Source organism: Macaca nemestrina, chromosome X (assembly GCF_043159975.1).
Source record: "Macaca nemestrina isolate mMacNem1 chromosome X, mMacNem.hap1, whole genome shotgun sequence".
Classification (NCBI taxonomy): Eukaryota; Metazoa; Chordata; class Mammalia; order Primates; family Cercopithecidae; genus Macaca; species Macaca nemestrina.
Window position 1 is genome coordinate 7,899,289 of NC_092145.1, and position 25,835 is coordinate 7,925,123.

General features: G+C 39.0%; 1 protein-coding gene across 1 annotated transcript in view; it reads right to left on the reverse strand.

The window, feature by feature from the left end:
* Positions 1-25,275, reverse strand: part of LOC105485068 (FMR1 neighbor) — a 47,045-nt gene extending 21,770 nt beyond the window's left edge. The window contains exons 1-2 of the mRNA XM_011747259.2: positions 24,940-25,275; positions 2,835-2,954 (exon numbers count right to left, since the gene is read on the reverse strand). Of these exons, the coding sequence (XP_011745561.2) occupies positions 2,835-2,954; positions 24,940-25,204 (385 nt within the window). The 5' untranslated portion in view covers positions 25,205-25,275. The remainder of the gene's footprint in view (positions 1-2,834; positions 2,955-24,939) is intronic.
* Positions 25,276-25,835: the final 560 nt, after the last annotated feature.

The window sequence follows — 25,835 nt, forward strand, 5'->3', positions numbered from 1 at the left end:
TGCATCCATGTCCCTACAAAGGACATGAACTCATCCTTTTTTATGGCTGCATAGTATTCCATGGTGTATATGTGCCACATTTTCTTAATCCAGTCTGTCACTGATGGACATCTGGGTTGATTCCAAGTCTTTGCTATTGTGAATAGTGCTGCAATAAACATACGTGTGCATGTGTCTTTATAGCAGCATGATTTATAATCCTTCGGGTATATACCCAGTAATGGGATGGCTGGGTCATATGGTACATCTAGTTCTAGATCCTTGAGGAATCGCCATACTGTTTTCCATAATGGTTGAACTAGTTTACAATCCCACCAACAGTGTAAAAGTGTTCCTATTTCTCCACATCCTCTCCAGCACCTGTTGTTTCCTGACTTTTGAATGATCGCCATTCTAACTGGTGTGAGATGGTATCTCATTGTAGTTTTGATTTGCATTTCTCTGATGGCCAGTGATGAGCATTTTTTCATGTGTCTGTTGGCTGTATGAATGTCTTCTTTTGAGAAATGTCTGTTCATATCCTTTGCCCACTTTTTGATGGGGCTGTTTGTTTTTTTCTTGTAAATTTGTTTGACCTCTTTGTAGATTCTGGATATTAGCCCTTTGTCAGATGAGTAGATTGCAAAAATTTTCTCCCATTCTGTAGGTTGCCTGTTCACTCTGATGGTAGTTTCTTTTGCTGTGCAGAAGCTCTTTAGTTTAATGAGATCCCATTTGTCAATTTTGGCTTTTGCTGCCGTTGCTTTTGGTGTTTTAGACATGAAGTCTTTGCCCATGCCTATGTCCTGAATAGTACTACCTAGGTTTTCCTCTAGGGTTTTTATGGTATTAGGTCTAACATTTAAGTCTCTAATCCATCTTGAATTAATTTTTGTATAAGGAGTAAGGAAAGGATCCAGTTTCAGCTTTCTACATATGGCTAGCCAATTTTCCCAGCACCATTTATTAAATAGGGAATCCTTTCCCCATTTCTTGTTCTCTCAGGTTTGTCAAAGATCAGATGGCTGTAGATGTGTGGTATTATTTCTGAGGACTCCGTTCTGTTCCATTGGTCTATATGTCTGTTTTGGTACCAGTACAATGCTGTTTTGGTTACCATAGCCTTGTAGTATAGTTTGAAGTCAGGTAGCGTGATGCCTCCAGCTTTGTTCTTTTGACTTAGGATTGTCTTGGAGATGCGGGCTCTTTTTTGGTTCCATATGAACTTTAAAGCAGTTTTTTCCAATTCTGTGAAGAAACTCATTGGTAGCTTGATGGGGATGGCATTGAATCTATAAATAACCTTGGGCAGTATGGCCATTTTCACGATATTGATTCTTCCTATCCATGAGCATGGTATGTTCTTCCATTTGTTTGTGTCCTCTTTTATTTCACTGAGCAGTGGTTTGTAGTTCTCCTTGAAGAGGTCCTTTACATCCCTTGTAAGTTGGATTCCTAGGTATTTGATTCTCTTTGAAGCAATTGTGAATGGAAGTTCATTCATGATTTGGCTCTGTGTTTGTCTGTTACTGGTATATAAGAATGCTTGTGATTTTTGCACATTGATTTTGTATCCTGAGACTTTGCTGAAGTTGCTTATCAGCTTAAGGAGATTTTGGGCTGAGACAATGGGATTTTCTAAATATACAATCATGTCATCTGCAAACAGGGACAATTTGACTTCTTCTTTTCCTAACTGAATACCCTTGATTTCTTTCTCTTGCCTGATTGCCCTAGCCAGAACTTCCAACACTATGTTGAATAGGAGTGGTGAGAGAGGGCATCCCTGTCTTGTGCCAGTTTTCAAAGGGAATTTTTCCAGTTTTTGCCCATTCAGTATGATATTGGCTGTGGGTTTGTCATAAATAGCTCTTATTATTTTGAGGTACGTTCCATCAATACCGAATTTATTGAGCGTTTTTAGCATGAAGGGCTGTTGAATTTTGTCAAAAGCCTTTTCTGCATCTATTGAGATAATCATGTGGTTCTTGTCTTTGGTTCTGTTTATATGCTGGATTATGTTTATTGATTTGCGAATGTTGAACCAGCCTTGGTAGATGCCTATTTTAAACTTAATGAAACAAGTACAAAGAAACACAAAGAGATTTTTTCAAGTTCACTAAAGAATTCAGTAGTAAGGCCTGGAAATGAAAAACAGATATAATTTTGTGCTTATAGAGTATATCAAATTTTGTTAGAATAAATTCTGCATTATTTTTCATAACAGCTTTATCTTTGTACTTCACATATTCCAATTTATACGAAGCTTCTCCTTGAAAGGGCACCACATGCTATACAAAATGAAACATGTTTATTTGTGGTTAATAATTCTCAGGGGTCATAATGTGCTTGATAAACACATTATATACAGAATCACAAAAAGACGGTGGGACTTGAAGCCTGGGATTTCTATCATTAAAACAGATGGGGAAACATCTGGCATATTCCATAACATCAGTCACACAGTACCCTCTCACTAATGCCACAGAAGACATCAATTTCACAATACTGGGTCAGTGACTAAATTTCAGGCAATGTCATTCAGGTAAATTGTGAAAGATTTAGATATTTGCAAAGGAAAAGTATTTTATAAACAGTAATATACATTTATGAAATGCCTTACAAATATTATCTCAGTTCGTCCTCATAATTCTTAGTGGTAAATATCTTCATTTCAAAGATGAGGGCACTGAGGTTCAGAGAGATTGTCTTGTCTAAGCCAAAGAGCAGAGTCAGGATTCAAACTCAGCTCTGTCCCACTCCAGTGCCAATACACCACACTGCTTCCTAAACATTTAACTACTCTTTTCAAAACAAGAACATTAGAGGGGGAAAAAAATCAAACAAGAACTTACTTGTTGGAAAGAAAAAATTCAGCAGAGCTTCCGATGCGTAATCTTCTTCCAGAGATTGGCCATTAGTGTTTTCACTGTTTTGCAGGATATACCCACTTGGAAGCACAAAATATGAGGGCCCTGAAGAAGAAGTAAAATTATTAATCCCAACATATAAAGTATATATCACTTTCAATGACCCTTTAATAGTAATTACCTTTGCTTAAATTAATTATAGAAAGTCAAATAGCTAACAGATATACTTTCATCTCCTAACAACTTATTATTAATAATCAGAATGCAATTTTGTTGTGAAACTGAAAAAGTGTTAAATTTGCAAATGCCTAAGCTATAGGCTGACACATCCCATTGTTGTAAACTGATTTACAATAGTAAACTTGCCTCTGACAAACAGTATTAAGAAGCCTAATCAATTGATGAGCTGAAAACAGTATGTATTCCAACTAAATCAGATCCCATCACAGAAAACCTTAGAAAATATGTTGGCTTACATATATATTGATAAAAATCAAGGCCTTACATACAGTAAAACCTTCCTTATCCTTCTTTCTCACTATTTTAAGGAACTGGTTTTCAGTCTTATTTACACAATTCCCTCCTACATAAGAGAAGAGGATAACACAGATTTGTCCATAGCATTAAATATTTCCCAAAACTATCTTTAATAATGTCACAGAATTCTATTATATGGCTCTATTATAATTGAGTTAGCAATTTCTCCATAAGAAGACATTCAGGTTGTTTAAAATTTATTGATGTTATAAAGAATACTGCAATGATTATCATTACATTATCATTAGCTTGCAATGATTATCGTTGAAGCTTTATATATTTGCAAATATTCATGAAAAATTACTTCAGATAAATTCTTAAGGCATGGTGCTTGAATATGTCCAAATTACCCTCCAGCATAGTTACCCCAAAATACACTTCTACCAGTAGTACAGGCAAGTGCTAGTTTTCTCAAACCTCTCTGTTTTTTATTATTTGCCAATTTGATGGCCAAAATGAAACAAAATATCCTTTGTTTTAATTTGCAACTTTCATAATCAGTGAGCTTACATCTTTCGCATTGTGTTGCACAGTAGAGAACTTAACTCTTAATCTGCCACATATTTAAAATATTTTTTTCAAGGTAATTGGTTATCCTTACATTTTTTATGGTGTTTGGGAAGCTCAGAAACTTAAAATTTTATATGTAATTAAATCTATCAATCTCTTCCTTTAGTATTTTTACCTCTATAAAGGCATTCCATACTCTAATACTAACAACATTTTCATGGTTGTACTTTTTAAATTTAAATATTTAATACACCTGGAGTATATTTTTTGCAGTGTGTTATGGAGTAGGGATACAATTTTTCCAGCAGTCCTAAGGCCCTTTATTAAATCCATCCTTTTCTTTTTTTTTTTTTTTTTTTGAGACGGAGTCTGGCTCTGTCGCCCGGGCTGGAGTGCAGTGGCCGGATCTCAGCTCACTGCAAGCTCCGCCCCCCGGGTTTACGCCATTCTCCTGCCTCAGCCTCCCGAGTAGCTGGGACTACAGGCGCCCGCCGCCTCGCCCGGCTAGTTTTTTGTAGTTTTTAGTAGAGACGGGGTTTCACCGTGTTCGCCAGGATGGTCTCGATCTCCTGACCTAGTGATCCGCCCGTCTCGGCCTCCCAAAGTGCTGGGATTACAGGCTTGAGCCACCGCGCCCGGCCAAATCCATCCTTTTCTATTATACTTATGATAACGTCATCATATTCTAAATCCTTACATAATCATAGATCTGCTTCTTGACTTTCTATTCTGTTCCACAAATCTATCTATTCATGTGCCAATACTGTTATTGTTTATTTTATCTTTTCTTATTATTATTTTTTTTTGAAACAGAGTCTCGCTCTGTTGCCCAAGATGGAGTGCAATGGTGCAACCTCAGCTCACTGCAACCTCCGCCTCCCTAGTTCAAGTGATTCTTGTGCCTCGGTCTCCCAAGTAGCTGCGATTACAGGCATGCGCCAACATGCTCAACTAATTTTTGTATTTTTAGTAGAGACAGGATTTCACCATGTTTCCCAGGCTGGTATCAAACTCCTGATCCCAGGTGATCCACCTATCTTGGCCTCCATAAGCCACAGCACCTGGCCTATCTTATGTCATTATGTTTTAATAACTGATCTGGTAATCTTTTGATTGTCTCTATTATCAAATTTTATTTTCAGCTCTGAGAATTTTTTAGATGAACCTTAACATCATTTTGTCAAGCCAAAAACAATTTCTAAATTTTATGGTAATTATGTTCACTTATTTATCATTCATTCAAAAATCATTTATTGTGTGTCCCGTGTGCTAGGCATGAATTCAATTAAATGTGGACTCATTTGGAGAGAACTGATAATGTTACAAAATTTTTTCACCTAAGTAGTTTTGTTTCTCCATTCAAGTCTCTTTTTATGTCCCTGAATAAGGTTTATCATTGTATTCAGATAGGCTCTGCACTTTTCTTAGTACATTTATTCCCAGGCATCATATATATTTTGTTGTTTTGTGAATATAATCCATTTCACCACATTTTCTAGTGGATTGATGGTATGTAAGAGAGCTATTGATTTTTATACATGTATTTTCTTACTACCTTAGTTAACTCTCATTAGTTCTCATTGTTCTTCAGTGTCATTCCAGATAGACAATCATATTATCACTAAATATAGATGACTTTTTCTCCTTTCTGTACAATATTAACAGCTGAATTATTTTTCTTCTTTCACTGCATTGCCTAGAAATGTTTAAACTATGTTGATTAACAGCCATAACAATGGACGTTCTTGAATCTTTCCTGACTTTAATGGGAATGTGCTAGTATTTCATAATTAAGTATAATGTTGGCTGCTGGTGTAAGATAGATACCCTTTATTAAATTAAGGATGTATTTCTCTAGTTGTAGTTTTCTACAAATTTTCTGTTATTATTTTGTTTCATTTTGAATCAGGGATAGAACTGGGGTTCTATCAAATCCTTTTAATATTTACTGCCATGATGATCTTTCCCCCTGCCTATTAATTATTGAATACTATTAATATATTTGCCAATATTAAAATATTCTTGCATTCCTGAGCAAAGTCCACAAGTGCTAATGTTTTATATAGGATTCATGATTCAACATTCCTACATTCCTAAGTGAAGTGTGTCTTTAGTTTTCTTTTGTGTGCTACATTTGTAAATTTTGGCATGAGAGTTATACCTGCTTCTTAAAATAACCTAGGAAGCTTCCTGTTGTTTTTTCTAGACTAAAACAGATGAAACAATGTAGGAATGATTTGATCCATTAAAGGTTTGGGAAAACTCATCCAGAAAAAGTCTGAGTCTTTATTTTTTGGAGAGGGGTAGTTCTTTTACTTCATGGTCACAGTTAATTTTGTTATTTTTATTTTGCTAGGAAATCATCTATTTACAAAGCAATTATTAGTATGGAATTTATCCATTTCTTCTAGATTTTCTAGTTTATTTGCATAGAGGTGTTTACAGTATTCTCTGATGGCAGTTTGTATTTCTCTGGGGTCGGTGGTGATACCTCCTTTATCATTTTTTATTACATCTATTTGATTCTTCTCTCTTTTCTTCTTTTATTAGTCTTGCTAGCGGTCTATCAATTTTGTTGATCGTCTCAAAAAAACAGCTCCTGGATTCACTGATTTTTTGAAGGGTTTTTTGTGTTTCTATTTCCTTCAGTTCTGCTCTGATCTTAGTTATTTCTTGCCTTCTGCTAGCTTTTGAATATGTTTGCTCTTGCTTCTCTAGTTCTTTGGATTGTGATGCTAGGGTGTCAATTTTAGATCTGCCCTGCTTTCTCTTGTGGGCATTTAGTGTTATAAATTTCCCACTACACACTGCTTTAAATGTGTCCCAGAGATTCTGGTATGTTGTATCTTTGTTCTCATTGGTTTCAAATAACATCTTGATTTCTGCCTTCATTTCATTATGTACCCAGTAGTCATTCAGAAGCAGGTTGTTCAGTTTCCATGTAGTTCAGCGATTTTGACTGAGTTTCTTAGTCCTGAGTTCTAGTTTGATTGCACTGTGGTCTGAGAGACAGTTTGTTATAATTTCTGTTCTTTTACATTTGCTGAGGAGTGCTTTACTTCCAACTATGTGGTCAATTTTGGAATAATTGCGATGTGCTGAGAAGAATGTATATTCTGCTGCTATTGGGTGGAGAGTTCTGTAGATGTCTATTAGGTCTGCTTGCTGCAGAGATGAGTTCAATTCCTAGATATCCTTGTTAACTTTCTGTCTCGTTGATCTGTCTAATGGACAGCGGGGTGTTAAAGTCTCTCATTATTATTGTATGGGAGTCTAAGTCTCTTTGTAAGGCTCTAAGGACTTGCTCTATGAATCTGGGTGCTCCTGTATTGGGTGCATATATATTTAGGATAGTTAGCTCTTCTTGTTGAATTGATCCCTTTACCATTATGTAATGGCCTTCTTTGTCTCTTTTGATCTTTGTTGGTTTAAAGTCTGTTTTATCAGAGACTAGGATTGCAACCCCTGCCTATTTTTGTTTTCCATTTGCTTGGTAGATCTTCCTCCATCTTTTTATTTTGAGCCCATGTGTGTCTCTGCATGTGAGATGGGTCTCCTGAATATAGCAAACTGATGGGTCTTGACTCTTTATCCAATTTGCCAGTCTGTGTCTTTTAATTGGACCATTTAGTCCATTTACATTTAAGGTTAATATTGTTATGTATGAACTTGATCCTGTCATTGTGATATTAGCTGGGTATTTTGCTCGTTAGTTGATGCAGTTTCTTCCTAGCATCGATGGTCTTTACATTTTGGCATGTTTTTGCAATGGCTGGTACCGGTTGTTCCTTTCCATGTTTAGTGCTTCCTTCGGGATCTCTTGTAGGGCAGGCCTGGTGGTGACAAAATCTCTAAGCATTTGCTTGTCTGTAAAGGATTTTATTTCTCCTTCACTTATGAAACTTAGTTTGGCTGGATATGAAATTCTGGGTTGAATATTCCTATCTTTAAGAATGTTGAATATTGGCCCCCACTCTCTTCTGGCTTGTAGAGTTTCTGCCGAGAGGTCTACTGTTAGTCTGATGGGCTTCCTTTTGTGGGTAACCCGACCTTTCTCTCTGGCTGCCCTTAAGACTACTCACTGTAATAGTTAAAACTCCTTTATATCAATGATAATATCTTCTTTCTCATTTTAATGAGAGCAACTTCCATACACACACATTTGAATGTGTACTCTCACAATGAACTGTATTATAACTGTTAAATCAAGCTAAATTATATTATACAAATGCTTTGTATGTTTATTTTTTTTGTCAAGGACTAAAAGATAAATATTAAAGTACCTCACCATGACTGTGGTTTTGATGATTTCTACTTAAATTTCTAAAACTATTTGTTTCATATACTCCGACAATGCATATTCAATCATGACAATTTTATCTTCACTATATATTATACCTTGGCAATATTAAAAATAATCCATTTTTTCCTGCTTGTTTTCTACTAATGCTTACTCATTACTGAACACCTACTATATTCTATGCTTTGAGGATATATCAGTGAACAAGTCAGACAAGATCCCTGCCTTCATGGAGCTTACTACAATGCAGTGGAGAAGACAGACAAAAAGTAAGTCAACTAACAAATTAAATAATTACAAATTGTAATCAGTGCTATGAAGAAAGTGGATACTGATACAGAATAAAGGAGAGGGCTACTTTAAATGGGAGCCAGTCTCTCTGAGTAGATGATAATTAAGTGGGGGAAAAAAAAAAAGGCTACAAGTAGCTGGCTGAACAAAGGGCCTGGGAGAGTGCTTCCAGCACAAGGACAAGAAATGAGATTAATATTGTTAGGCACACTTTGCCAGATCAGAGAACCCTGTCCCACATGACATGAGAAGGGAGCTACAGATGGAAGAGACCTTCACAAGACCTTTGTTCCATATTTCTGTTTGTTTGCTCAGTGTCCCCCTTCGTCAATTTGCTGTCCTTGTTGCCACTTGATTCAGCACACCATCTGAAGTAAGTGTTGGCTGACAGTAGCACACCGAGGCCCGAGTCTCCATTCTAAGTTATATTCAGCAAGTTATGCGTTCTCTGGAGTTCCTGTAGAATATTAATCCCTCAACTTAGAGTCCCCAACTCAGAGTGCCCTAGCCCCCAGTCCCTGCTGGACAGGCTTGCCGTTGGCTTCACATGAAACACAAGTTGCTGTGATTTCTCTCCGTCATGTTTTTATCTTTCAGAAAACCCTCCAAGTTTCTGGCATATAGATGACAGATGGAACCTTTCTAGGTTCTCCAGGTTTTCACCCTTTATAGCTCTTTCGGTCATTACAATGGGCATTTGAAATGAAAGTGACAATTAAACATCTTAACTCAGATAAGCAACATCAGTGGCAGTCTCAACCATAAGTCTAGAATATATTATACCCTGCCCTCCACCTCTGATTTCTTCCATACTCTGAAAGACAATTATTTTTAAACTAACTTGAGCAGTATGTCTCAAAGCATAGTCTATCACTAGTAGTACATAAGAATTTTAGGTAGAACATAGATGAATATTTATGAATATATTAATGTTTGCTATGAGTTTATTTGAAAGTGTAGAAGAAAAAAATATGAGTAAAATATCAAACCTACCATGACATCAAACACGACTGACATGACTTGTCATATGGCAAATCTTTATAAACTTTGTTTTTTTTAATACTTTGAGTTCTGGGATACATGTGCAGAATGTGCAGGTTTGTTACATAGATATACACGGGCCATGGTGGTTTGCTGCACCCATCAACCCATCATCTACATTAGGTAATTCTCCTAATGCTATCCCTCCTCTAGCCCCTGACCTCCTGACATCACACGCTTTCGTGTGTGATGTTCCTCTCTCTGTGTCCATATGTTCTCATTGTTCAACTCCTACTTATGAGTGAGAACATGCAGTGTTTAGTTTTCTGTTCCTGTGTTAGTTTACTGAGAATGATGGTTTCCAGCCTCATCCATGTCCCTGAAAAGGACATGAACTCATTTTTTTTATGGCTGCATAGTATTCCATGGTGTATATATGCCACATTTTCTTTATCCAGTCTATCATTGATGTGCATTTGGGTTGGTTCCAAGTCTTTGCTATTGTAAATAGTGCTGCAATAAACATACATGTGCATGTGTCCTTATAGTAGAATGATTTATAATCCTTCGGGTATATACCCAGTAATGAGATTGCTGGGTCAAATGGTATTGCTGGTTCTAGATCCTTGAGGAATTGCCACACTGTCTTCCACAATGGTTGAACTAGTTTACAGTCACACCAACAGTGTAAAAGCGTTCTTATTTCTCCACATCCTCTCCAGCATCTGTTGTTTCCATACATTTTAATGATTGCCATTCTAACTGGCGTGAGATGGTATCTCATTGTGGTTTTTATTTGCATTTCTCTAATGACCAGTGATGATGAGCTTTTATTCATATGTTTGTTGGCCACATACATGTCTCCTTTTGAGAAGTGTCTGTTCATATCCTTTGCCCACTTTTTGATGGTTTTTTTTTTCTTGTAAATTTGTTTAAGTTCTTTGTAGATTCTGGATAGTAACCTTTTGTCAGATGGATAGATTGCAAAAATTTTCTCCCATTCTATAGGTTGCCTGTTCACTCTGATGAGAGTTTCTTTTGCTGAGCAGAAGCTCTTTAGTGTAATTAGATCCCATTTGTCAATTTTGGCTTTTGTTGCCATTGCTTTTGGTGTTTTAGTCATGAAGTCTCTGCTCATGCCTATGTCCTGAATGGAACTGTCTAGGTTTTCTTCTAGGGTTTGTATGGTTTTAGGTCTTACATTTAAGTCTTTAATCCATCTTGAGTTAATTTTTGTATAGGGTGTAAAGAAAGTGTCCAGTTTCTGTTTCCTGCATATGGCTACCCAGTTTTTCCAGCACTATTTATTAAATAGGGAATCCTTTCTCCATTGCTTGTTTTTGACAGGTTTGTCAAAGATCAGATGGTTGTAGATGTGTGGCATTACTTCTGAGGCCTCTGCTCTGTTCCATTGGTCTATATGTCTGTTTTGGTACCAGTACCATGTTGTTTTGGTTACTGGAGCCTTGTAGTATAGTTTGAAGTCAGGTAGTGTGATGCCTCCAGCTTTATTCTTTTTGCTTAGGCTTTATAAACTTTCATCCCTGTTCTTTCTTCCCTGGGACGATTGTCTCCTTTTCCTCTTTAACTCTCTCCAAAGTCTCCCATCAGCCAGCACACAAGCCTTTTTCTCAGGTCTTCCTCTCTACCCAAACAGCCTCCGGCCTTTTTCCCCCTCCTCCATTTTTTTTCATATGAAGAATAATTTCATCCTCTTGGCCTCTAATTTGCATCTTTACACTCATTAGCATGTTCAGCAAATAAAAGATTAGGAGTCAGCCTTTTAAATTGGTAGTAGAAAATAGTAAAGAACCAATTACGTTTCCTTGTCACAAAGAATTTTTATTTTTAAATTTCCCTGTTACAAATGAAAGACTAAAAATCTAACTACATTTCAACAGAAAAGAAACACCAGACTCAGTGCAGACAGAGAGTTTCATCTATATGTGACTTGTGCAGTCAAACAGGGCCCCACACTTGGGGAGCTCCATGCTTGGTTTAATGTTTTGCTATCACCATTTTGAAATCCATAAATTTTGAATGAGAGATCTTGTATTTTCATTTCACAAATTATGTTGCCCCTCCCGCCCCACCCGCCCACTCTGGTGTGAGGTCTAATAGATGAGAAACTGAATGACAGGGTGGGGAGACAGAAAGAGCAGTGGCTAACTGTATCAGTATCTAAAGGATTTTACTGGGGCTTCAAGTTCAGGGTCTACCTATGCACTGTCTTTCTGGGTGTTGGCCTCAAACAGACCTGAGTTTGCATCCTGGCTCTGCCACATACTAGCTGGTGAACTTGAGCATGTCAGTAAACTTCTCGTTGCCTCAGTTTACTCATCTGCAAAATGGTGATATTTATTTTGAAGTGTTATAAGGATTAAATGATGTCACATGTGAAGTGTTTAATACAATGCAAAACAAATAGTTTGTTACGTGACTTTCATTGTTTATTTTTATTGCTTACAATTTTAAATTTAATATCATTACTTTGTTTTAAGGATATTTATTTTTATTAATAATGTTATTAATAGCAAATATGGTCAACTTTCCATTTATAACTATGGTACAGTTCCCTTTTTAAATAAATATATTAATGTAAAAAAGTAAGGTAGCCTAAAGGGAATTATGAATGACTGGTATCATCAAGATAACCAAGCATTCTGACTGAAAGGAGAAATGCCCACTTAGTGAAATTTCTTCATTTTTTCGACAAGATAACTGAAGCCTAAAGAGGTAAAATGACTCATCAAAGGTCCACAGCAAGTTAGTGTGAACAATCAGGGCAACCTAGATCTCCTAATTCCTAGCTTAGGGCTCCTAGCTTGAAAGGAGTGAACAGAAGAAATGCTTACCTAGTGAAATTTCTTCATTTTTTCAACAAGATAGCTACAGCCTGAAGAAGTAAAATGACTCATCAAAGGTCACACAGCAAGTTAATGTGAACAATCAGGGCAACCTAGATCTCCTGATTCCTAGCTTAGGGCTCCTCCAACTACACCACATGTACACGGGGTTAAAGCAAAAGTTAGCCTTGTGCTCAATTAGGTACATGGCAGGCAGCCAGACTTTCTGTGTGTAATGCCTCATTCACTCCGCAAGGATATTAGATAAATAAGGTATTCTAATAAAATGATACAGAAACTAGTTACTGGGATTTGTCCATGGAGCTAAGGCAATTTGAAAATATTACCTACTGGTCCATCTTTATTTCTCGTTTTTTAAATTTCCCTAAAAAGGATGAGCAGTTAGGACTGACTGAATAGGTTACAGATAATTGGTGGGATCAAACTCCCAGTCCCCAATTTGCTTCTCTCCTCATCCTGTATGCCACTGGTCTGTATGTCTTTTGCATAAATATAACCGGAAAGGCAATGTGGCTTGGGAATGCAAATGACAATACAAACTGGAGGGATATCCCAGAGTTACCTCAGGTAACTCAACTTCGATTCCTCTCAGTAGCATTAAATGTAAGAGAACTCACTGGGGTCTGTCTAGAAACGAAAAAGGGAATTTTAATGTCAGAACCATATGTTTTGCTTTCGCCATAATTCTACAGGACCATGGACAATTATTTTACCTTCTGATGTATATTAGTTTTCTAGGGCTGTTGTAACAACATACCATAAACTGGGTGACTTAAAACAGAAATTTATTGTTTCACACCTCTGGAGGCTAGAAGTCCAAAATCAAGGTGTTAGTAGGGCTGTTTCCTTCTGAGGATTGTGAGGAAAGTCCTCTCCTTGGCTTGCAGATTGAAATAGTCTTTCCTGTATAGGTGTCTGTCTCTGTGTCCAAGTTTCCCCTTTTTTATAAGGACACCATTCATAGTGAATTAAAATACACTCCAGATGACCTCATTTTAACTTGATTATCTCTATGAAGACCTTATCTCCAAATAAGATCACAAATAAGGTATTGGGGTTAAAATTGCAACTGTTTTTGGTGAGGGGACACGATTCACCCCATAACACAGTGCATTTTGTTATGTTAATTAAGTGAAATAATTTTAAATGCAAATTAAATTTAATTCATACAGTCACATATTACCTCCTGAGAATCTGGGAAATCTAACAATATAAAGAATGAATCATGGATTATTTTAGGAGAAAACATGTTAGACCTATAATGGAAAAAGTACTCCTGGAAATAAAGAAATCACACTGAATTAGACAGTATTCTTTTTTGTTGTGGGAGTTCTACTCAAAATAGAAATAGAAAATGAAGAACTCACTGACTAAGAAAAAATATACAATTTATAGTTTTGTTTTTCAGCTTACTTTTTTAGAGGATAAGAAGACTTTTAGTATTGTACTATTACAAATTCAGTAATTCAGAATTACTTTGGTGTTTTAGATAAATAGTAGAAATAAACCTGAATAATTTGTGGTAATACTATGATTTGTAAATGATCATTAAAAATATCTTAACATTTTTTCAAAGAACAGAAATCATATTTTCTAACTTATTTCAAATAATTGATAAGACACAGCATATATTTTATTTAACTTCGAATTTCATTCCTCACAAAAACCTATAAACCCATGTAGTTGTGACATAGTGTATAGAAGTCTCCATTCTTTTTAGCTGTGATGCCATTGCCCAATCTTTACCTCCCTCTTTGACTGTGGGTGGACCTTGGTTGAGAAGATGGAAAACCTCTAGGGAGAGCACGGAGAAAGAAGCCATTGAGATTAGATGTGGGGATGCTGAAGTCTGTGGGCTTGGGTCTGGAGCTCAAAGGCAGGAGACTGTGGGAAATCTAAGGCCTTTGTGCAGATGAGAACATGAAATACATTTGTGAGGGGGTTGGGAGAAAAGGCATGCTATTGTGGGTAATACAGAGAAAGCTGTTTTGAGAAAACCATCTGAGACTTAGGAAGGTTATGGAAGGAAAGAAGGGTGTAGGAAAAGGAAAAGCAGTTCAGGTTGGGAGAATCTGGAGGAGGAGGGAAAGACTTTGAGAGAGGCACATGAGGCAGAAAGATCATTAAGTAGAAGGAAGAAAAGGAGGCTTTTGGGGAAGAATTGGAAAGTGCCTTTGGATGGTAAAGGAAGGAAAGCCTGAGTGAGGAGAAGAACTTTTGGAGAGCTGAAAGTAGGCTTCTGAAGGGGAGTGAGTAAAGGCCTGGAGGAGGGTAAATAAAGAGATAGGGGAAGGAATTTGAGGGAGAGAGGCAAGGCCTTAGTGAAGGTAGCTTAGAGAGGGAGAGGATGATATAAGGTAAAAGAAGGGAAGTAAGGGACTGAAGACTTTAAGAGAGAGGAGAAAAGGGCTCTGTGAGATAAGGAATGAAAAGCTTTTGAGAGAAGGCCTGTGAAGTGGGCAAAGGAAAGTCATTGTGGGGAGGTGAGAAATGAAAGGACCTTGACTGAAGGACAAGAAAAACTTTTGGAATGGTGATGAAGGAGGGAAGGCATTTGTGAGGGTAAAAAAGGGAAGGCCTTTGTGATAAGTGAAGGAGGGAAGTTTTTTGGGAAAGGAGATGAGGAAGTTAGGGTTTTGTGAGGGGACTTGAGGGAAGAAGGCCTTTGAGCAGGGAGGGAAGTCAACTGTGAGGGTAAAGAAAGCAGGAAAGGCAACCATAAAAGAAGGTAAGGTCTTTGTGAGGGGAGGCGAAAGGGGTTAGAATTTTGTTAGAGGAGAGCATGGAAAGAAGATTTTGGTAGAGGAGAAGAAGGAGGGTATACCTTTGTGAGGAGAGATAAGGGAGGTTAGAACTATATAAGCAAAGGTGAGACAGGGAATGTATTGGTGAGAGAAGAAAGGACTATGAAGAGGAGATGAAGGGGGTTATAATTTCATGAGGGAGGTGAGAGAAGAAAGGCCCTTGTGAGAAGAGATGAGGGAGGAAGGTCTTTGTGAAGGAAGACAAGGAATTTTAGTGGAGAGTTGAGGAATTAAAGGCCTTCATGACTGAGGTGAGAAAAGGAAGCACTTTGTCAGAAGAATTGTGATAAGAAGCCTTTAGAGGGAGATAAAGGAAGGCATTTGTGAGTGAACATGCAGGAGGGTAGGACTCTGTGATGGAAGGTGAGTAAAGAAAGGCTTTCGTGAGGGGAAATGAGCAAGGAAAGACTTTTGTGAAGGGAAGTGACTGAGGAAATTTGTGTAGTGAAGTACGGGAGGTTAGCAAGTGAGGTTAGGGGTAGAAAAGTTTTAAGAGAGGAGATGATGGAGGTTAGTACTTTGAGTGGTGCGGTGAAGAAGGTTAGTCCCATGTGATGGAGATACTGAAAAGAAGACCTTGGGAGAGATGAGGGAGGAAAGCCATCTATGAGAGAAAGTCATTTCTGAAAAGAGGGAACGAAAAGGTAGTACTTTGTGAAGGGAGGTTAAGGAGGGAAGACTTTTCAAAGAATACTTATAAAAAGTAAAGAGATTGAAACACTAAACGAAATCTCCCTTGCAATAGAGAAATTATAGTTAACAATAATTTGTTTTATATTTCAAAGTAGCTAGAAGAAAAGAATTGGAATGTTCCCAACACAAAGATAAATTTTTGAGGTAACAGATATCTCAATTACCTGGATTTGATCACTACACATTGTGTATACATATTAAAATATCACGTGTACTCCAAAAATACATACAACTATGATATATCAATATAAAAATGCAAAAACAGGGGCATCTGCTGGCAAGATGGTTGAAAAGGAACAGCTCTGGTCTGCAGCTCCCAGCAAGACCAATGCAGAAGGTGGGGGATTTCTGCATTTCCAATTGAGGTACACTGTTCATCTCATTGGGACTGGTTAGGCAGTGGGTGAAGCCCATGGAGGGTGAGTAGAAGCAGAATGGGGTGTTGCCTTACCTGGGAAGTGCAAGGAGCGGAGGCCTCCCTTTTCCAGCCAAGTGAAGCTATGACGGACTGTGCTATCTGGCCCAGATACTATGCTTTTCCTATGGTTTTTGCAGTCCGCAGACCAGGAGATTCCCTCATGTGCCTACACCACCAGGGTCCTGGGTTTCAAGCACAAAACTGGCAGCTGTTCAGACAGACATGGAGCTAGCTGCAGGAGTTTTGTTTTTTTTTTTTTTTTTCTTAGCCCAGTGGCACTTGGAACCCCAGTGAGACAGAACCTTTCACTCCCCTGGAAAGGGGACTAAAGCCAGGGAGCCAAGCCAGTGGGTCCAACTCCCACAGAACCCAGCAAGCTAAGAAAGACTGACTTGAAATTCTCCCTGCCAGCACAGCAGTCTGAAATCAACCTGGGACGATTGAGCTTGGTGTGGGGAGGGGCATCCACCATTACTGAGGCTTGAGTAGGCAGCTTTCCCCTGACTGTGCTAAGGACTGGGTGGAACTCAAAATAGTGCGGCAAAGCAGCTGTGGCCAGACAGCCTCTCTAGATTGCTCTTCGCTGAGCAGGGCATCTCTGCAAGAAAGGCAGCAACCCCAGTCAGGGGCTTATAGATACAACTCCCATCTCGCTGGGACAGAGCACCCGAGGAAAGGGGCAGCTGTTGGCGCAGCTTCAGCAGACTTAAACGTTCCTACCTGCCGCCTCTGAAGAGAGCAGTGGACCCTGACAAGGAGGATTCTACAAGCACAGCACTCGAGCTCTGCTAAGGGACAGACTGCATCCTCAAGTGGGTCCCTGATCCCTGTGGCTCCTGACTGGGAGAGGCCTCCCAACAGGGGTTGAGAGGTGCCTCACACAGGAGAGAGCTCTGGCTGGCATCAGGCTGGTGCCCCTCTGAGACAAAGCTTCCAGAGGAAGGAGCAGAAAGCAATCTTTGCTGTTCTGCAGCCTCCACAGGTGATACCCAGGAAAACAGGGTCTGGGGTGAACCTCCAGCAAACTACAGCAGACCTGCAGCAGTGGGGCCTGACTATTAGAAGAAAAACTAACAAACCGGAAGCAGTAACATCAACATCAGCAAAAAGAACACCCACACAGAAATCCCATCCAAAGGTCTTCAGTCTCAAAGATCAAAGGTAGATAAATCAACAAAGATGAGAAAAAAAACAGTGCAAAAATGCTGGAAATTCCAAAAACCAGAATGCCTCTTCACCTCCAAATGATCACAACTCCTCTCTGGCAAGGGCACAAAACTGGACAGAGAATGAGTTTGATGAATTGACAGAAGTAGGCTTCAGAAGGTGGGTAATAACAAACTCCTCTGAGCTAAAGGAGCATGTTCTAACCTAATGTAAGGAAGCTAAGAACCTTGACAAAAGGTTACAGGAACTGCTAACTAGAATAAACAGTTTAGAGAAGAACGTACATGAACTGATGGAGCTCAAAAACACAACACGAGAACTTCGTGAAGCATACACAAGTATCAATAGCCAAATCAATCAATAAGAAGAAAGGATATCAGAGATTGAAGATCAACTTAATGAAATATGGCATGAAGACAAGATTAGAGAAAAAAGATTGAAAAGGAATGAACAAAGCCTCCAAGAAATATGGGACTATGTGAAAAGACAAAACCTACGTTTGATTGGGATCCTTGAAAGTGACAGGGAGAATGGAACAAAGTTGGAAAACACTTCAGGATATTATCCAGGAGAACTTTCCCCAACCTAGCAAGACAGGCCAACATTCAAATTCAGAAAATAGAGAGGACACCACAAAGATACTCCTCGAGAAGAGCAACCCCAAGACACATAATCATCAGATTCACCAAGGTTAAAATGAAGGAAAAAATGTAAAAAATGTTAAGGGCAGCGAGACAGAAAGGTCAGGTTACCTACAAAGGGAAGCCCATCAGACTAACAGCAGGTCTCTCTGCAGAAACCCTAGAAGCAGAATAGAGTGGGGGCCAATATTTAACATTCTTAAAGAAAAAAATTTTCAACCCAGAATTTCATATCCAGCCAAACTAAGCTTCATAAGCGAAGGAGAAATAAAATACTTACAGACATGCAAATGCTGAGGGATTTTTGTCACCACCAGGCCTGCCTTACAAGAGTACCTGAAGGAAGCACTAACTATGGAAAAGAAAAACCAGTACCAGCCACTGCAAAAACACGCCAAAATATAAAGACCAATTACACTATGAAGAAACTGCATCAACTAATGTGCAAAATAAACAGCTAGCATCATGATGACAGGATCAAATTCACACATAACAATATTAACCTTAAATGTAAATGGGCTAAATGTCCCAATTAAAATACACAGACTGACAAATTGGACGGAGCCAAGATCCACTGATGTCCTGTATTCAGGAGACCCATCTCACATGCAAAAACATACACAGTCTCAAAATAAAGGGATGGAGAAATTTTACCAAGCAAATGGAAAGCAAAAAATAAATAAATAAATAAAAAATAAAAAAGCAGGGGTTGGAATCCTAGTCTCTGATAAAACAAATATAAACAAAAAAGACAAAGAAGGGCATTACATAATGGTAAAGGGGATCAATCAATGCAAAAAGAAGAGCTAACTTTCCTAAATACATATGCACCCAATACAGGAGCACCCAGATTCATAAAACAAAATCTTAGAGACCTACAAAAAGACAGATTCTCACACAATAATAGTGGGAGACTTTAATAACCCACTGTCAATATTAGACAGAACAATGAGACAGAACATTAACAAGGATATTCAAGACTTGAACTCAGCTCTGGACCAAGCAGACCTAACAGACATCTATAGAAGACTCTACCCCAAATCAACAGAATATACATTCTTCTCAGCACCACAAAATAATAAGAGCTATTTATGACAAACCCATAGCCAACATCATACTGAATGGACAATAGCTGGAAGCATTCCCTTTGAAAACCGGCACAAGACAAGGATGCCCTTTCTCGCCACTCCTATTCAACATAGTATTGGAAGTTCTGGCCAAAGCAATCATGCCAGAGAAAGAAATAAAGGGTATTCAAATAGGAAGAGAGGAAGTCAAATTGTCTCTGTTTGCAGACCACATGATTGTATATATTTAGAAAACCCCATCATCTCAGCCCCAAAACTCCTTAAGCTGATAAACAACTTCAGCAAAGTCTCAGGATACAAAATCAATGAGCAAAAATAACATGCATTCCTATACACCAATAATAAACAAGCAGAGAGCCAAATCATGAGTGAACTCCAATTCACAATTGCTGCAAAGAAAATAAAATATTTAGGAATACAACTTACAAGGAACATGAAGGACCTCTTCAAGGAGAACTACAAACCATTGCTCAAGGAAATAAGAGATGACACAAACAAATGGAAAAAGAAATTCCATGCTCATGGATAGGAAGAATCAGTATCATGAAAATGGCCATACTGCCCAAAGTAGTTTATAGATTCAATGGTACTCCCATCAAGATACCATTGGCTTTCTTCACAGAACTAGAAAATACTACTTTAAATTTCATGTGGAACCAAAAAAGAGCCTGTGTAGCCAAGACAATCCTAAGCAAAAAGAACAAAGCTGGAGGCATCACACTACCTGACTTCAAACTATACTACAAGACTACAGTAACCAAAACAGCATAGTACTGGTACCAAAACAGATATATAGACCAATGGAACAGAGCAGAGGCCTCAGAAATAACACCCCACATCTACAACCATCTGATCATTGACAAACAAGCAATGGGGAAAGGATTCTCTATTTAATAAATGGTGTTGGGAAAACTGGCTAGCCATATGCAGGAAACAGAAACTGGACCCCTTCCTTACACCTTATACAAAAGTTAACTCAAGATGGATTAAAGACTTAAAACCATCAAAACCCTAGAAGAACACCTAGGCAATACTATTCAGGACATAGGCATGGGCAAAGACTTCATGATGAAAACACCAAAAGCAATGGCAACAAAAGCCAAAGTTGAGAAATGGGATCTAATTAAAGTAAAGAGCTTCTGCTCAGCAAAAGAAACTATCATCAGAGTGAAGAGGCAACCCACAGAATGGGATAAAATTTTTGCAATCTATCCATCTGACAAAGGTCTAATAACCAGAATCTACAAGGAGGTTAAACAAATTTATAAGAAATAAATAAACAACCCCACTAAATGTGGGTGAAGGACATGAACAGACACTTCTCAAAAGAAGACATTTATGAGGCCAACAAATATATGAAAAAAAAGCTCAACATCACTGGTCACTAGAGAATGCAAATAAAAACCACAATGAGGTACCATCTCACGCCAGTTAGAATGGCAATCATTACAAAGTATGGAAACAACAGATGCTGGTGAGGACGTGAAGAAACAGAAACACTTTTACACTGTTGGTGGGAGTATAAATTAGTCCAACCATGTGGAAGACAGTGTGGCAATTCCTCAAGGATCTAGAACCAGAAATACCATTTGACCCAGCAATCTCATTACTGGGTATATACCCAAAGGTTTATAAGTCATTCTACTATGAAGACACATGCACATGTATGCTTATTGCAGCACTATTTACAATAGCAAAGACTTGGAACCAACCCAAATGCCCATCAATGATAGACTGGATAAAGAAAATGTGGCACATAGACACCATGGAATACTATGCAACCATAAAAAAGAATGAGTTCATGTCCTTTTCAGAGACATGGATGAGGTTGGGAACTATCATCCTCAGCAAACTAACACAGGGACAGAAAACTAAACACCGCATGTCCTCAATCTTAAGTGGGAGTTGAACAATGAGAAGACATGGACACAGGGAGGGGAGCATCACACACCAGTGCCTGTTGGGGGGTGGGGGGAAAGGGGAGGGAGAGCGTTCTGACAAATACCGCTTAAAACCTAGTTGACAGGTTGATAGTTGCAGCAAACCACCATGGCACATGTATGTCTATGTAACAAACCTGCACGTTCTGCACATGTATCCCAGAACTTTTTTAAAGTAAAAAATAAAAAAATAAAACAATAAAAATAAAATGTTTCAACAAAAAAAAGGTCTAGGAACAGATGGCTTCACTGGTAATTTCTACCAAATTTTTAAAGAAGAATTAACATCAATCTTTCTCATAATCTTCAGCAACAATACTTCTTAACTCATTCTAGGAGTTCAGTAGTAACCTGATCCCAAGGGCAGAAAAAGACACCACAAGAAAACTGCAGACCAATATCGCTTATGAATATAGATACAAAATTATCCTGCAAAATACTAGCAAACCAAATGCAACAGCATATTACAAGGATTATACGGAACGACTGTAAAGTGGAGTTCATCCCACTAATCTAAAGATGGTTCAACGTAAGAAAATCAGTCAACATAATACACAAAGGGAAACAATTTCATATCTCAATTGATACAAAAAACGCATCTGACAAAATCTAAAACCCTGTCATAATAAAATCACTCAGCAATCGAGGAACAGAATGAATCTTACTTAACATGATGAAGAGCTGATGAACAGCTAACATTATAACCAATGTTGAAAAACCGAAAGCTTCCTCTAAAACATGGATGCCTGCTTTCATCACTGCTATTCAATATTGTGCTGGAAGTTTTAGCAAGAGCAATTAAGCAATAAGAAGAAATAAATGGCATGAAAATCGGAAAGTAAAAAGTAAAACTCTCTCTATTTACAGATAACATGATTCTATATCTAGAATATCCAAAAAGTCCACAAAAAACTTACTAGAGCTAATAAATGAATTTCGTAACTTTACAGGTACGAGACAAACAGGTAAAAATCAGTCGTGTTTCTATACACCACCAATGTACAAGTTGAAAAGAAAAAGGAAACCATTCCATTTGCAATAGCATACAAAAGAATAAAATATCTAAAAATAAATGTAACCAAGGAAGTTAAAGACTTGTAAACTGAAAATTACAAAACATTACCGAAATAAATTAAAGAAGGCATTAATAAATGTAAAGACATTTTGTGGTCACAGATTGGAATACTCAATATTGTTAAGATGGCAGTACTTCCAAAGTGATCTACAGATTCAATGCCAACTCTATCAACATTCCAATGGCCTTTTCGCAGAAATGGAAAAGCTGACTCTCAAATTTATATAGAGTTGTTAGTGGCCATGAATACACAAAACAATATGGATAAAGAAGTACGAAAATGATGGACTCACACATTCCAATTTCTAAACTTGCTATAAAGCTACAGTAATCAAAAGAATGTGGTACCAGCATAGAGATAGATACATAGACCAGAATAAAATTGAGAGTCCAGAACTAAATCTATAAATCCATAATCAACTGATTTTTGAGAAAGCTGCCAAGAGCACTCAATTGAGGAAAAAATCGTCTCTTCAACAAGTGGTGCTGGGACAAGTGGTTATCCACATGCAAAAGAATGAAGTTGGACCCTTAACATACACCATATGCAAAAATCAACTCAAAATGGATCAACAATCTGAATATAAGAGTTAAAATCATAAAACTCTTAAAAGTAAACATGGGAGTAATCGTCATGACCTTGGATTTGACAATGGATTATTAGATATGACTCCAAAACACAAGCAACCAAAGACAAAATAGATAAACTGAGCTTTCTCAAAATTAAAAACATTTTTACATCAAAGGACATTATCAAGAAAGTGAAAAGACTACCCACAGAATGGGAGGAAACATTTGCAAATCAGGTATCTGATAAGGATTCAGTATCCAGAATATATAAAAATTATTAAAGCTCCACAGCAAAACCACAAACAATCCAATTAAAAATGGTCAAATAATTTGAAAAGACATTTCTCCAAAGATGTACAAAAGGCCAGCAGGCATATAAAAACATGTTCAAAGTCATTAGGCATTAGGAAAATATAAATCAAAACCATAATGAGATACTATTTCACTCCCACTATGATGGCTATAATTTATAACAAGCGGGACAGATAACATATATTGGTGAAATTGAAGCCTTCAAACATTGTTAATGGAGATGTAAAACGGTTCAACCACTTTGTAAAACTGTGGGACTTCCTCAAAAAGATCAACGGAGTTCCCATACGATCCAGCAATTCTACTCCTAGAGAACTCAAAACACGTCTACACAAGAACTTGTACACAAATGCTCATAGCAGTATTGTTCATAATAGGCCCAAAGTGGAAACAACCCAAATTCGGTAAATTTCAAAAACTAGATAAAAATATATTATACCCCTACAATGGAATACGAATCAGCCATAAAAAGGAAGGAAGTAGCCTTATGGATTGGGGAATTGGAAGTAACTGGTTCATGGGTGTGGGTTTTAATTTGGGGTGGTTAAAATATTTTAGAACTACATGAGGTGATGGTTGCACAACATTTAAATGAATTAAATTCCTTTAATTTTCACTATAAAGTACTTAATTTTATGTTATGTGAATTTCACCTCAATTTTATTATTATTATTATTATTATTATTATTATTATTATTATTTTGAGACGGAGTCTTGCTCTGTCACCCAGGCTGGAGTGCAGTGGTGTGATCTCGGCTCACTGCAAGCTCCGCCTCCCGGGTCCATGCCTTTCTCCTGCCTCAGCCTCCGGAGTAGCTGGGACTACAGGCGCCTGCCACCACACCCGGCTAATTTTTTTGTATTTTTAGTACGGACAGGGTTTCACAGTGTTAACCAGGATGGTCTCAATCTCCTGACCTTGTGATCCGCCCCCCTCGGCCTCCCAACGTGCTGGGATTACAGGCATGAGCCATGGCACCTGGCCTTTTTCTTTTTTTTTGAGACTGAGTCTCTGTCACCAAGGCTGGAGTGCAGTGGTGCAATCTCAGCTCACTGCAACCTCGGCCTCCCAGGTTCAAGCAATTCTCCTGTCTCAGCCTCCCAAGTAGCTGCAACTACAGGTGCATGCCACCACGACCAGGTAATTTTTTTGCATTTTAGTAGAGACGGGGCTTCACCTTGTTGCCCAGGCTGGTCTTGAATTCCTGAGCTCAGGCAATCCGCCCGCCTCGGCCTCCCAAAATGTTGGGATTACAGGCGCGAGTCACTGCGCCCGGCCCTATTTTTTTTTTTTAGAGGGGGTCTAGCTCTCTCACCAGGCTGGAGTGCAGTGGCACCATGTCGGCTCATTGCAACCTCCGCCTCCCGAATTCAAGCGATTCTCCTGCCTCAGCCTCCCGAGTAGCTGGGATTACAGGCGTGTGCCACCATGCCCGGCTAATTTTTTTATTTTTAGTAGAGATGGCGGTTTCACCATGTTGGCCAGGCTGCTCTTGGACTCCTGACCTCAAGTGATCCGCCTGCCTCGGCCTCCTGAAGTGCTGGGATTACAGGTGTGAGCCACCGCGCCTGGTCCTCAACTTTTAAAAAGAGGTGACAAAGAAGGTTAGTACTTTGTGGTGGGAAGTGTGAGGAAGGAAAGGCTTTTGTCAGGGGAAGTCGGGGAGAGAAAGTCTTTTAGAAGTGAGTTTAGGCGGGAAAGACTTCCTGCGGCCAGGTGAGAGAGGGCAGGACTTTGTAAGGACTGCTGAAGATGGGGCCATAAAGGCCTTGGGGAGGAGAGAGGACAGGAAGGGGCAGGAAGGCCTACAGTTGGTGCCGGTGCATCGCCACACCCCGCCCCCTCTCCCTACCCCTCCCCCAGCATTTCCCCGCCTGGCCTGAGCCAGCACTCACCAGAGCACAGGTAGTAGCACACCAACAGCAGGATCCAGATGGAGAGTATGAGCATCCCGCAGGGTTTGCTGACCCACATCTTTAGAGATTCCCGCCATCCTGGCTGAGGCCTGTCAGCCATGGTGGCCTCGTACCCGGGATGGCTGCTCTCGGGATTCGACCCAGTTGCCGCCACCTCATAAGTTGCCAGCTGTAAGTGAGCCACACGCATGGCATGGCGACTTGACCTATTCCTCCCCTTCGCTTGCCTCCTATCTGAAGGCATGGCTCCGGGTGCCGCCTCGCTGAGACGCCGCCTCACTGCCCAACTGTCCGTGACCCAGAAGCTTCCGGGGCAGTCCGTGACCCAAAAGCTTCCGGGGCAGTCCGTGACTCAGAAGCCAATGGGGCAGTGACCCTCGCGTGGCATGTGCCAACTCTCGCGGGGCTGAAACTGATTCCTTCACGATGACGTCTTCTGCTTCATTCCACAGGCCCAGACCCTTACAACCACGTGGCCAGTGGTTGGTGCACCCTCACACTCCCACTGAAAGCCTGGCACGTAGGTGCTTGCTAAATGCTTGTGGAACAAGTGAACGGGGCTTCAGGCCTGGACCAGTGGCATGACTGCTTGTCATAGATCAACAAAAAGGAATAACTCGGATTCTGACTCCATTCTTCCTCATTCCTAGAGTGCACATTGTAGTGTCCAGTCACTACAGTTCGTCATTACAGCGCTCACGACAGCAGCTGCTAGCCAAATGTGGCTATTTAAGTGCAAGTTTCAATTACTTAAAATTAAATGAAATTAAGAAAAGAGTTCCTCAATCACAGTAGTCACATTAACAAGTGCTCAAAGCCGCATGTGGCTCATGGCTGCCATCCTGGACACTGGCAATATGATTTTTTTTTTATTT